Consider the following 13,390-nt stretch of genomic DNA (forward strand, 5'->3'; position numbering starts at 1 on the left):
AAACCAGAACAGAGTCTCTGGCAGTTGCTTGTCTGAATGAATTGCTGTTAATAAGACCATATAGCAGAATAGTCCCGATTCAGTCCAACATTCTGAGAGCTGGATCAGGGTCAGAAGTCAGTCGAGACATCAGAGATTCAAGGTTTCTTACATGAACAGGATTTACAGGAACATCACACAAGAGCCACAGATCAGATGGTTACTTCCAACAGAACAACATGGGTCAGGACTACTTGTTAAATTAGGCTGCAGCCAGCTGTCATTAATCAAGAATTTTACTCCCTTGCTTGGCGTTAATAGAATGATGTTGCTCTGCTCTTCACTCTACTCATGAGGTGCAGGGGTTAGGAGGCCTGACATCATCAAAATCATCTGACTGCTCCAGCTGCTCTGATGGCGCAGGTGATTCTTGGCTTTGTGTCTCCTGAGGCTGACATTTCACAGGTTCTGCTGGAGCCTCTTCCCCAACTTCTGAGTCTGTCCTAGGCCATGACACTATCCCCCTCCCCAGAACTCCCTCCTCCCTCAGTTAAAGTTTTAGGCTTTTGGGGGTATCACTGATGAAACTGATATACCAGAAGTGGTCCATGGACTGCATCCATGGATCCTCCCAGGACTGTTGCTCTGGGCCATATCCCTTCCAGTCTACCAAGTACTATAACTGGCACTGGTACCAATGGGAGTCTAATATATGTGCCACCTCATATTCAGGCTCACCATCTACCATGACAGGTGGTGGAGGAGGAACATCAGAATGATGAGTACTTGCTGGAGTATTAACAGTCAACAACAATCTATGGAAAACCAGGTGCACTTGATTGATGCAGATAGTTTAACCCAATAAGCTACTAAGTTAATGTCAGCTTCAATGGGAAAAGGACCGAGAAACTGGTAGTCTAGTTATTTAGATGAGTACTGGGTAGCTAGATGTCAGGTGTAAATCCAAACCAAGTCCCGAACTGACCAGGTGGCTCCGCATCGTTTATAGGATTCCTTTGCCTTCTGTACCTGATCCTGATCCTGAAGGACTTGGTAGATTGCCTTCAGTTCCTGCAGAAATTGTTCTGCGGCTTGGATAGATGAATTAGGAGAATCCAGGGGGAAGAACCAAGAGTAGAAACCATAATTAGCCAAGAACAGTGTAATTTGCATAGAGGTGTGCTGCGCATTGTTGTAGGCAAACTCCACTGAAGCCAGAAGCTCTACCCAGTTGTCCTGATGATAATTTATATAACACCAGAGGTATTGCTTGAGAATGTCATTCACGTGTTCAGTTTGCCCATCTGACTGGGGGCGATGGGCAGAGGAAAGTTGGACCTGCACCCTCAAACTATCAAAGAACGCCTACCAAAACTGCACAGTGAACTGAGGGCCCCCATCCAAAATCAGGTGTTCACGCAATCCATGCAAACAAAGTTGTTATTTATAAAAAGATTTGCCATCTCCTTGGCTCATTTCATCCCCTGTTCAGGCCTACCCGCAGCCAAGGAGACAGCAAATCTTTTTATATTCACTGTTGCCAGGGTCTTTCTGGAGTTGGTAGTGGTAGGAGTTCTCCAACTGGCTTTCCTGGAATAACCTTGGATCAATGGCAAACAGGGCATATTGCTCTACCTCTACCCTGAGGTGTGGCCACCAGAAATCTTTAGCCACCAAATGCAGTGTCTTAAAGCGTCCTGTTGGTGGGCTACCATGGCACATTTTCAGAACTATACCCTACAGGGGTCCAGCAGGAATGTAATATTGGTCCTGAAAAAGTAAAAAGTCCTGCTCCAATGTCCAACATCATGGAGAGATGTTAGGTGTGGCCTCAGTTTCCATCCAATGGGGCTGGGCATAGCAGTCTAGGTATTGTTGCTCTTATAGTTCCTGAAGCAGATCTGCTGGAACATTGGTAGCAGCAAACTTTTCTGGAGGTATAACAGTGGCTGGCTAGGAGTCAGTGTCAGTGTTCATATTCAGGTTTCCTGGAAAGGGCACTGGCACATTATGGCTGCTGGGAATTTAAATTATTCAGAAGTTGAAGCAAGAAAAGACAACTACTGGATTTGTCTTTGATTCAATTTCCTGGTAATCTGGAGATGTTCAAGGTGCCAGTGGTCAGTAAAAACTTCCACTTGTGGTTTGGCCCCTTCTAGCAAATGTTGTCAGGTTTCAAAGGTGGCTTTAATTGCTAGCAGTTCCTTATCCCAGATGGTATAGTTTTTCTTGGCTGTGTTCAGTTTCTGACAGTAGTACCCACAGGAAAACAGAATGGAGGAGAACCAGTCTGCCTGGAGCAACACCACTCCCAAGGCTACATCAGAGGCATCAGTCTCTATTACAAATGGCCTTGTGGGATCTGGGTGCCAAAGAATGGGCTGAGAGCCAAATGCAAACTTTAAAGCTTCAAAATCTCTCTCATCCCATTGGAAGGGAACCTGCTTCCAGAGGTTAATTTTGCTGTGAATTTAGCAAACTGAGGGATAAAAGACTGGTAATAGGTTGTAAAGCCCAGCAGGCATTGTATGTCCTTGACTTTGCATGGAGACTGCCAAGACAAGATAGCATCTACCTTACCAGGTTCCATGGCAATACCAGTTGAAGAAATGTGATGGCCGAGAAAGTCTACAGTGGTCTTCTCAAATTCATACTTGGCGAGCTTGACAAACAAGCGATTTTTCCGGAGTCTCTGTAATACAGTTCCTACCTGTTGTTCATGTTCTGCAATGGAACTTGAAAAAATCAAGATGTCATCAGGATAAAAAATGACATAATGATCCAGGAGATCTTGTAAGATATCATTTATGAAATGCTGGAAGACTGTGGATAATTAGTCAATCTGAAAGGCATGACTGTATATTTGAAATGCCCATATCGAGTGTGAAACACTGTCTTCCATTAATCTCCCTTTCTTATGTGCACTAAATTGTATGCTCCTCAGATCTAATTTGGTAAACACCTTAGCATTGTGGAGGTATTCTAATAGTTCCAAGATGAGTGGCAATGGATAACGATTATGTACGGTAAACTGGTTCAGTTGCCAGTAATCATTGCAGGGCCTAAATTCTCCTGATTTATTTTTTACAAATAATATAGGACTCACTGCAGGAAAGGACGAGGGTCAAATAAAGCCTCTTTTCAGATTTTTATCAATTAAATCCCTCAAGGCTGTCAACTCAGGTCTGGGAGGGAGTAGAGACACCCAACTGGGATCTTGGCCCCGGGTACCAGATCAATAGGGCAGTCATATGGTCAGTGAGGTGTTAACTGATCAGCTTCCCCTTCACTGAATATGTCTGCGAAGTCTTGGTACTTAAATGGAAGATCACAAAGCATCTCTCCCTCTTGTTTGGCAACTAAGGTTGCAGGAATGGTCACCAGGTGGTTGTTGCAACAAGGGGAAGCAAACATTATGGTACCAGTAGACCAGATAATGTGAGGGTCATGAGCCTGTAGCCATTCCAAACCCAAGACAATGGGATATTGAGGTGCAGAGGCTAAACAAATTCAACCTCTTCATAGTGAGTCTCCAGCTGCATCTGTAATTTCCATGTTGTCCAAGTCACAGGCATGGATGACAAAGTGCGGCCATCAATGCTGGTTGAACATGATGCTTGATTCCCCTGGTCCTCAGCAAATTTAAGATTCATAAAATTATTGGTAGCTGCAGAATCAACCATGGCTTGAGTTTCCAAGATAGGCTTCCCTGGTAATTTCAATGAAACCAACATTGCTTGGATGGAGTGGTACATGGGGTTTGGGCTTGTGCTGCCAGAATTTGTCCCTGGTTTAGCAGTCTGCCTAAACTGAGTGTGTTCTGTTTCCTGAGAGGGCTGAGTTCAGTTTCTTGGCAGGGCATGTCCCTAGCCCCCACAATACAAACACAGCCCCTCTCTACCCTTCCATGCCTTTTCTGCTTCCATCAGTCAGGGATGGGCACTTCCAACTTGCATGGGTTCTTCTGTAGCAGTTTTCTCAAGGCTAGGCATGGGCAGAGATGCTACATGTAGGCTTGTCAAAATGCTTATTAGCTCAGACTCTAGCCTTTCACTGTTGTAAATGCCCATCTATTCCAAGGCACAGCTGAACTAATTCCTGCATCGTGTCTGGACATTCAGTTCTTGCTAGCTCATCCAGAATTTCGTCTGCCAACCTTTTCTGAAACTGGTCAATAAGTGCTGATTCATTCCCTGGGCCATGACGTTTTATGATCTTTGGCACTGGATGGGGTGGCACTGCCCCAAATAGACCCAGTGCATAATCTGGGGGTCCTTCTGCACTCATAACTCCTGCTCAAATCGTGGCTAGGAAGGCCTTTGCACATCTTTGTGTTGTACACCAGTTGTGCCCATACCTGGATCATGAGGCTCTGCTCATAGATACTCATAACCTGGCCACCTCCTGAATGGACTATTGTAATGTGCTCTATATGATCTGCCCTTGAAGATTATTCAGAAGTATCAACTGGTGCAAAATGCAGCAGCACAAGCAGTTATCTGTGCTCCTAGAATGGCACACATTACATCTCTGCTCTGCAAGCTGCACTGGTTGCCAATTTGCTTCCAGGTTCAATTCAAGGTGCTATTATTGACCTTTAAAGCCCTACGTGAGATGGGACCAGGTCATTTGAGAGACCGCCTCTTCCCAGTCACATCTAGTCATCTCATCAGGTCCAGCAGGAGGGGCACATTACACCTCTGCTCTGTGAGCTACATTGGTTGCTAGTTGGCTTCTGGGTTCAATTCAAGGTGCTGGTTTTTACCTTTAAAACCTTGCATGAGATGAGACCAGGTTATTTGAGGGACTGCCTTATCAAGAATAGTAGGAGGGGCATCTTACGGGTCCTGCCGACTAAAGAGTTTCATCTGATAGGACTCAGAAGGTAGGCCTTTTCTGCCATGATACCTGCCCTTTGGAACATCATTCTCCCAAGGTGAGATTAGCCCCTATCCTCCTGGCATTTAGGAAATCCTCGAAAACTTGTTTTTTCCAAGGACTGCAAAACTGATGAAAACAAACAAACTTGAGGATCCCAGAGAAATGGAGAGCCTGCAAGATGATTACACTATATATATGATATTGGTCCATTTTCCCATGGTTTTATTTTATTTTTATTTGTATTAGTATCTGTTTTTAATTGTTGTTTAATTGTTTTAACTGACTGCTTATTGTACACCACTCAGAGTCATGTTTGTGAGATGGGCAGCTATATAAATCTGATTGATTGATTGATTGATTGATTGATCGATTGAGAAAGAAAGAAAGAAAGAAAGAAAGAAAGAAAGAAAGAAAGAAAGAAAGAAAGAAAGAAAGAAAGAAAGAAAGAAAGAAAGAGTAAATTATATACCTCTTGAATGCTCAAATAGAAGTTATCTCATAGGATGACCAAATTTATCTAAAAATTAAACAATGGGCCTTTCATTGCTAAACATTAAACAAGTTATGTTTACATAACTTGTTTAATGTTTAGCAATGAAAGGCCCATTGCAGCTACTACAACTAAGATTAAGAGAAATGTAATAGGATAGAGACACATTTAAGTTGTTCTGTACTTTACCACTGATTATAGCATAATGGAGGATACTTAAGCACACATACCTGTAATGTGTTATATGTTTATATTATGTTATTTGTAGGATTTCTGGTCTAATGATTGCAAAACTGATGAAAACAAATACAGTTATAAGAGAAATATATCATTAATTTTATTGCTTGTAAAAAAGATTTCTCTAAAAATAAATACTGATTTTTCTTGTGGTTTTCAAAACTTAGATGGAATTAACTCACAACTAAAAACTGAATATTTATAATGATATAAACCTAATCTATTTGACACAGAGAGTAAATGAAATTTAGTCTAATGGATACATTGTATTTAACCAGAGACATAAACTAGTTATTTCTATTAAACACCGTCTTAGATTCCTGAAACTGAAGTTTTGAGCTCAATACTTCCCCCCCCCCCCAGTTCAGGGCTTTATTTTTTAGCATATGTTGCCATTCTATTTTTCTTTTTTATAGCTGAAAAAACAAAAAAAATGAAATCAAGTCACACAAAAAGGATTTCTGAAGTATAACATTATATACTGAGCATAGTATGTACTTTCACTATGGTGAATGTTTGTGTGCATAATATAAATGTATAGAACAGCAGATAAAGATGAATAATCTTGAGTTTTAATGAAGAGTGATTTCTACTGATGTCCACACAGTCCTAAATACTTGATTGAAGAACATATAATATACTACCTATTACCTTTGGTAATTCAAGTGAAAATGTTAAGATATACCTTTGCAGTAATGAAACTATGATAAAACCAGCAGCAGGGTGAAAAAAATAGAAAGATCTTTGCAATTTCCCCCATCAGTACCCTTCAAAGTCAGATTATATTTTCCTACAATCCTAGATCTAACTCATCATGAGATTGGGGGGGGCAGCTGTTAATATTTAACCTTAGAATATTTATTAAAATAACAAACTCACAGAATGGTTCCAAAATCAGTGTAGTGTGTGATACACAAACACAATACTTATTATGATCCTGACCCAAATTAAAGCATCTCCTTAACAACTAATGGCTGGTAATTCTTCCCAGAACCATATGCAAAAGACAATTAATTCGGTGTTTATGCTTTGTTTAGTGATTTTTATATTACTATGTTTTAAAATGTCAATTAGGGAACCACAGTGTTAAAAAAATGTCATTTTATCTGTATAAGCACCATAGAACAGAAAATATAAACTGACATTCAGAAAAATATTGATAAATATAGAAGGTCAGATTTCTCATTCAGTTACATGCACATTCTTTCTCACATATACACACAAATATTCCTATTCATATTCTGCTACTTAACACTGAGGATGAATATGAATACGAAGGCTGCAACTAACACTATCATTAAAATTATTACTTTACCTTGGGGTTGACGACTTGGATGATAAATCTGAAGATCAAAAGGTTGTGCACTGGTTTTTTGTATCACACTAACATTTTGACCTGTCCATTTATTTGCTTTAGATAACGTGTTTGTCCTCCAGTCTGTCCAATACACTTCACTCCCAAACAAAGAGACAGCAAAGGGGTGAGAAAGATATTCATGCCCTCGTATAATTTCAATCATGCCAGTTCCATCATACAGTGCTGAATAAATAGCATCTGACCTGAAAAATAGCCGAAATGCACTCTTGAAATTGTGCTTAATGCAGCTGTGATCTAACTATTTATTAGAAAATTAAACAAATACATAAAGTTACTTTATTTTTAATTTTTTTAAAGAGCCGTACTATCTGATTTACAGGCAAAAAGTCCAAGGTTCAATCCTTACCTCTGCAACCAGCAATTAGAAGACCTTAATCTGAAAACCTGCAAAGCTACTTCGAATCAGTCAGACAAAACCTAAACGCATGTGCTAAATATCTGAAAAGTGACTTTCTGTGTTGTAATTATGTGCTTATAGTATCTATAAATAGTAGGCTGATTTGGAACAAAGTTCTCCCTAAGCAGTCAATATTGACCCCCAAGGGTCAATAGGACTATCCAAGGGATAAATGCTGTTATTATTATTTGTAGTACTATTAGTTGATTTATTAAATTATTTTTATATAATAAATGTTTGGGGGTCAATGAACAATCTCAAATTTCATGAAGGTCAGTGAGCTGGAGTTTGGGAATCCTTGATTTGGAAGATCCAGCTAGAGCAAAATGCTTCAGCTAAATTACTAAAAGGTCACTTCTCTGGTCAATGTCATCTGGCTGTACCTATGGAAAGTCCAAGAATCCCCCCAAGAATCGATTGGCCTGACCCCAATAGCCTTTTGTAAGGTATTAAAAACTTGTGGGTTTTTTTTCCCCCTTGGGCATTCAGGTTGGGATGTTAGATACTGCCATCTTGGGAGATGGTACAGTATGGTTTGTTGGCTGGATTGTATGTTTAATTTTGATTTTTCTGTTTGTGGACTATTGTTTTTAATGTCATGCTGACCACCCAGAGTTATTCTTGTGAATGGGCAGCCATATGAATTGATTAAATAGATAGATAAATATAAGCATATTGCAAAAACATTAGACCTGTTTGAAAGGAGTTGCAGTGGTTGCTACTATGCTACCAAGCAAAATTCAGCAGACTTGAACTGACATATAAAGCCCTGTATAGTTTGGAACCTGGATATCTGATGGATTTGTTTTATCTCTTATGTATCTCCCCAACAACTAAGATCAAACAGGATTCCTTCTTGAAAGTGACAAACATTCACTATGATCTACGTGCTGTTTATTATATTGCTTTTATTACTGTTACAGTAATGATACTCAATGTTGTAGTTTTGTCTGGTTTTATAGACTTGTTCAACTGAACCAATTTTAGGTCAATTTTAATGAAAAGTGAGCTGTCAATTTTAATAAATGTATAAATGTATACTTTATTTTGCTTCTGCTTAATTCTTGATTCTAGCTTTTGTGTGGAATCATGTTGTAAAGCAGCAAAAATAGTACTGTATAACTTATAAAAATAAATATGGTTAATCATTTTGAATGCATTCTTATAGACATTAATTTAAATGTATGTAGACTGCAGCAGAAAAGAAATTATCTTTTGTATATGGATTTGGTGTTTTCTACTATCCTTCTATTGATCCTGCTATTCTTATTGGGATCAGAGCTCTTAAAGGGATTACTGCCTTGGAGTGGGGGGGGGGGGGGTTAAAGGAATCCCTGCCAAGGTCACTCCAAAAGGGCCATACCAAAGACACTAAACCTTTTGAGAATCTTTAAGGATGTAAAGGGCATGCTGCACTGGTTATTTTGTTTTGGTTGCATAGTTGTGTTTGTGTCTGTGTGTGTTTATTGCTACTTTATCATGAAATTGATTGTTTTACCAGAGCCTGGTAAAACCATTCTTAAATATACAGGTATGGATGCTGGTTCCAGTCTGTTTTGCAGAAAAGGATAGACAGAGAAAATAGAGTTCCCCTACTGAAGTAATTTTTGGCAGGGAGAGGTACAGCACTAAGGTGGGTTAGATGGTTGAAAGCTATCCCAGGTTTTAGACCTTCCTTCATCTCTCAAGACTGGATTTGCCAGACAAGTCTGTCTTATCATCTCAGGAGCTATTTTCAAATTCCCATCTGGTCTGTAACATGGCAGTTGCCACCCATTTGACAGTAGATGAAACATGAGAGGACCAGCCTGGCGCATATTATAAAACTTGGATGGACAAGTTTGACAGAGATCATGACACTCAGCTCTACCAATCTAGGTATTGGTCTGGGAATTAGGTAGTTCTCTGATTTTTGTCAAGATTGCACCCTGTAGAGAATAAGAAATATAATCTTGATGGAAATATGCAGGCTGTGTTACCTAGGAAACAGGGGCTAAAGCATTTTTAAGTCAAGAATGTTCCTGATAATGTTCAGAAGCAGCTCAGACAGACACCTCCCTAATTCACTGAACTAGTAGTACAGATCAGATAAAGGGGGCCCAAGAAAATCATCACCAAAGGGACCACTGGAGAAGTTGTCAAACAAAATATCTGGTTCTGGACTCTGAAGAGATTAAATCACTGGCACTGGAGTTAGGTTTATCTGAAAAGTGAGAAACAAGATGCCAGAACAGATGATTGTCCTTATTTGTTACTGCTTGTTGGAGCCTTCTCCATTTCACTAATGAGTAGTTTTGCTTTTTCTCCCTCAGAAGCTTTTTACTGAAAATAAATTCTGATGTTTTAGCCCCCTTTTTACTGCCATTAATAACTCTTTCATTGCTCCCCAAAGAGTGACTTAACTGTATCACTTTCCCAATATACAAGAAAGATGATAGGCAAAATTCTGCTAACTACCACCTACTCGGTTTATTGTTAATAATTAGAAAACTCTAATTTCTATATCACAATTTTTTAGATTGGATGTATTTGGAGAATATCTTGGCTTCCAAATGAGCATGTTTTAGATCAGGATATTCCACCATGGATCAATGTGCAATTTTACACATTTAGTTGAAAAATACTCTAACCTTATCAAAGGCACCCTTTATGTTGCCTTTATTGATTTAAGAGCAGTCATAGTCTTAATTCCTTATGAGACAGTATGGAGGAAATTAATCACAACTTCCATTGATCATCATTTTCTCAGGTTGATAATTTTGTTCATCAATATACTATAATGCATCTTAGAGGCAGTTGTAATGGTGATGTAACCATCACCTCCCTATCCTCAGAGGAGTCAAATAGGGCTATATTCTTGCTCTTTTATTGTTCTATATAAATGACATCTTTGCAGCCCTTTCTAAATTAGAATTTTATCCTCCAAAACTTGCCCACCATCCTATTTTAAGTAGGCCTTCATAGATGCCTACCTGCATTAGTCTCCTACTGTTCTGGGAAATTTCTTAAAATTCATTACCCAAAAAACTAAGGTTCTGGTTTTCTCTAGAATGCACAAGTCCACTGTAAACCAGGAATATAACAAAAGACCAACTGATCAGATTAAGAACTACAAATATCTAGGCACCCACTTCCAACTCCTACCCACTGGAATAATCAACTGTTTCTCACACAATCCAATACTATACTAGTTATCAAGGCAATGATTACGTTCCTGCAGCAATACAATTATATAAAGCAAAGATTCTGGGTTGTTGCTATCTGGTGCACAACTTTGTGTTTATAAGGATGCCCTTATTTTAGAAGCTGTTCAGTCTAAGTTTCTGAAAGCTATACTTCATGTCCCTTGCTTAGTTTCAAATGCCCTTGTTTGGTTGGAGTTTGGTTGCATTTGTCTTGGGGCCCACCTAAGACTTCGCTTTCTCAGATTTTGGCTGAAACAAATCTTTTGGGGAGAGCTTCTGGTTCACCTCACCCTACTGGGTAGGCTTTCCTCATCCCTGAGGAGGCAAATTGATTCTTACTGGTATATTGTAGCCTCTCATTCCTTGCAATATTGTCAGTTGGCCCAGATAAAGCTTTAATCAAACTTAAACACAGGATTTGGGATTTAGACCTATAAAAGGGCAGGGCTAAAATCACCCACCCTGATTATGGTGTAATTGTAGGCTCTCCAAGGACAACTCCTAGCCACCTGTATAACATTTTTCATGTTCTACTGCGCATAGTAGATTTTTTAACCTTGGCTTGAATTGGCACACTGCCTATTATGGGACTATAATGCAATATACTAGTCTCCCATGCAATAATCATATGTATGTTTGCTCAGATACAAAGGTTAAGTCAGTAGTCCATGTACTGTTGCACTACCCATTGTACCACTAATGGTGTCTAGCACTAGCACTCATAAATCCAACTATCAGAAATTTTAGTTATCTCTCTGATCAAGAAATTACAATCTTCCTTCTGCAAGACAAAACATGGACAACCACTACAAAGGCTGCCATGTTTCCAGCAACAGGTATGGCTAGCAGAAGTCGGTTGATACCTTCTTCTCATTATTGCTTCAGATTCATTCTTTTTTCTTTTTAATTTAGTACTGGTGTTCAATTTTGTACAAGTATTTAAAATAATTTGTAATTTGAATAATTTGAATTTGAATTTGACTTAGCATCCACAGCCTGATGAAGCCTTTTTGTCACTTAAATGCTTCTCTGTCATTAAATTTCTTTTTCTGCTGCAAATCAGTTTATTATTTTATTTGCTTTTAGCATTTAAATCCCATTTTATTAGATTGTGAGCCATGAGATCCTTTGAATGGAATGGTTTTAATATTTTAAAGAAATAAAAACAAAAACATAATTAAATCCAGAACCACTTTTTATGAATTCCAATTTTTCCTTAAGTATCCAACTTTTCCCCCTACTTTCCATGGCAATCAACAGTTCTTGCTCCTTTTTTAAATCAATGTTGTTCTTCTCATTTTTCAGGGAAATAAAATATTTGGATCAATCTTTTTCAGGAATATCAAACATGATTGTTTTATTTTAGGTGGTTATACTTTTTAAAATCTTTTTAATCTTTTTCCTCATCATTTTGCAGACTTAAATTCTACATAAACTATGCACACATTTTCATGTGCATTTCCCCCAATATATGCATTTTTGTTGTTGTTCAAAGATCTACAACACAATGATTTAAGAAACTTATATAACTTTCTGACTTACATATTGTGGCAATTACAATTTTTAGGCATTTATTAAAAAATGAACCAAACAATATTTTATGCCTCCTGTAATGTATTCCAAAAATACATTATAAGAGAAATACACACACACACACACACACATTTTACCTAGCATCTGTCCAAACTATTCGTTTTTCAAAATGATCAACTGTAAGACCATTAGGCCATGCTCCACTATCCATGTCTTTATATATGATCTTTCTTCCTGCTCCACTCATGGAAGCAGATTCAATGCGAGGAAAATTAGCATCCCAGTCTGTCCAAAACAGAATTCTGAATGATACAAAGAGAGACATATTAATAAGAGGAGCAAATAAAATAATAATAGTTTAGAAAGAAGCACTATTATTAACTACTGTTAGCCCAGAGTTGTGTTTCACAAGATGGGTAACCATCTTTTTAAATAAATAAGTAAGTAAGTAAGTAAAGATAGGATATATATCCTATGTGTCTTCCCCACCCCCCACCCCCCGCCATGGGCAAAATTGTTATTTTGCTAACAATTTTATTTCCATAATTTTCTGGCACAGTGAAACTATACTGATCGCAAATATATCTTTATATCAGTAATTCAGTTTAATAATAATTAAAAACAGTTTAAAGCTAATCTGAAAGCAATACAATTTGAAGAAAAACACCACTATTATGGAGACATTGATATTTTGTTTTATATTTAGAGGTTCCTTTAACTTCTGCAGGGATAGTACTAAATTGGTCAATCCCAACAATTCTTAAATATATCGAGGGATTTTTCTACAACTAGAATTTATTATCATAATTGATTTATGGAATGACCATGGCATTTGTGAAGATTATTCCTTAGAGTCCTCTGCTGAGAGACAGAATGCTAGCCTCTTAATGAGGAACTTTAATTAAACACCATAAACTAAACAACACTGGAGAAAAAACTTAATCTGAATCTAAATAGGCATGTGTTAAAGTCCCCGTTAGACCTACTCTTTGGCAATGAAGAAGTCTTGTTTCTCTGCTTCCATTACATTAGCACAAGTCATCCAGTGGAGTTATTTCAGGTGATTTACTGGCTATTACATCTTCTTCTGTAGTGTAGTTAAAAGGAACTATCTGAAGTTTGCTGTGAGTAGCTTGCAAAATACTGCTGAGAATATTAGTTGCATGTTCTCCTACTTGAACTCTAGGTTAAAAAGTAATTTTAGTGAATGCTTACTTAAACCATGTCTCCAGTGCTTACAGATGAGTTTCAGTTTGTTTTGCCTTGTAGAAGTGGGGCTAATTACTTGCTTTTTAGACCCATTCACTCCC

General features: G+C 38.2%; 1 protein-coding gene across 1 annotated transcript in view; it reads right to left on the bottom strand.

Moving 5' to 3' along the window:
* Positions 1 to 13,390, bottom strand: part of LRP1B (LDL receptor related protein 1B) — a 715,984-nt gene that overhangs the window by 270,990 nt on the left and 431,604 nt on the right. Inside the window, exons 27-28 of the mRNA XM_088145133.1 lie at positions 12,218 to 12,382; positions 6,903 to 7,147 (exon numbers count right to left, since the gene is read on the bottom strand). Of these exons, the coding sequence (XP_088001259.1) occupies positions 6,903 to 7,147; positions 12,218 to 12,382 (410 nt within the window). The remainder of the gene's footprint in view (positions 1 to 6,902; positions 7,148 to 12,217; positions 12,383 to 13,390) is intronic.

The sequence above is a fragment of the Python bivittatus genome, unplaced genomic scaffold (genome assembly GCF_059951505.1).
Source record: "Python bivittatus isolate LINGU-HERP-01145 unplaced genomic scaffold, Pbiv_v1 ctg000480_np1212, whole genome shotgun sequence".
NCBI classification, from domain to species: domain Eukaryota; kingdom Metazoa; phylum Chordata; class Lepidosauria; order Squamata; family Pythonidae; genus Python; species Python bivittatus.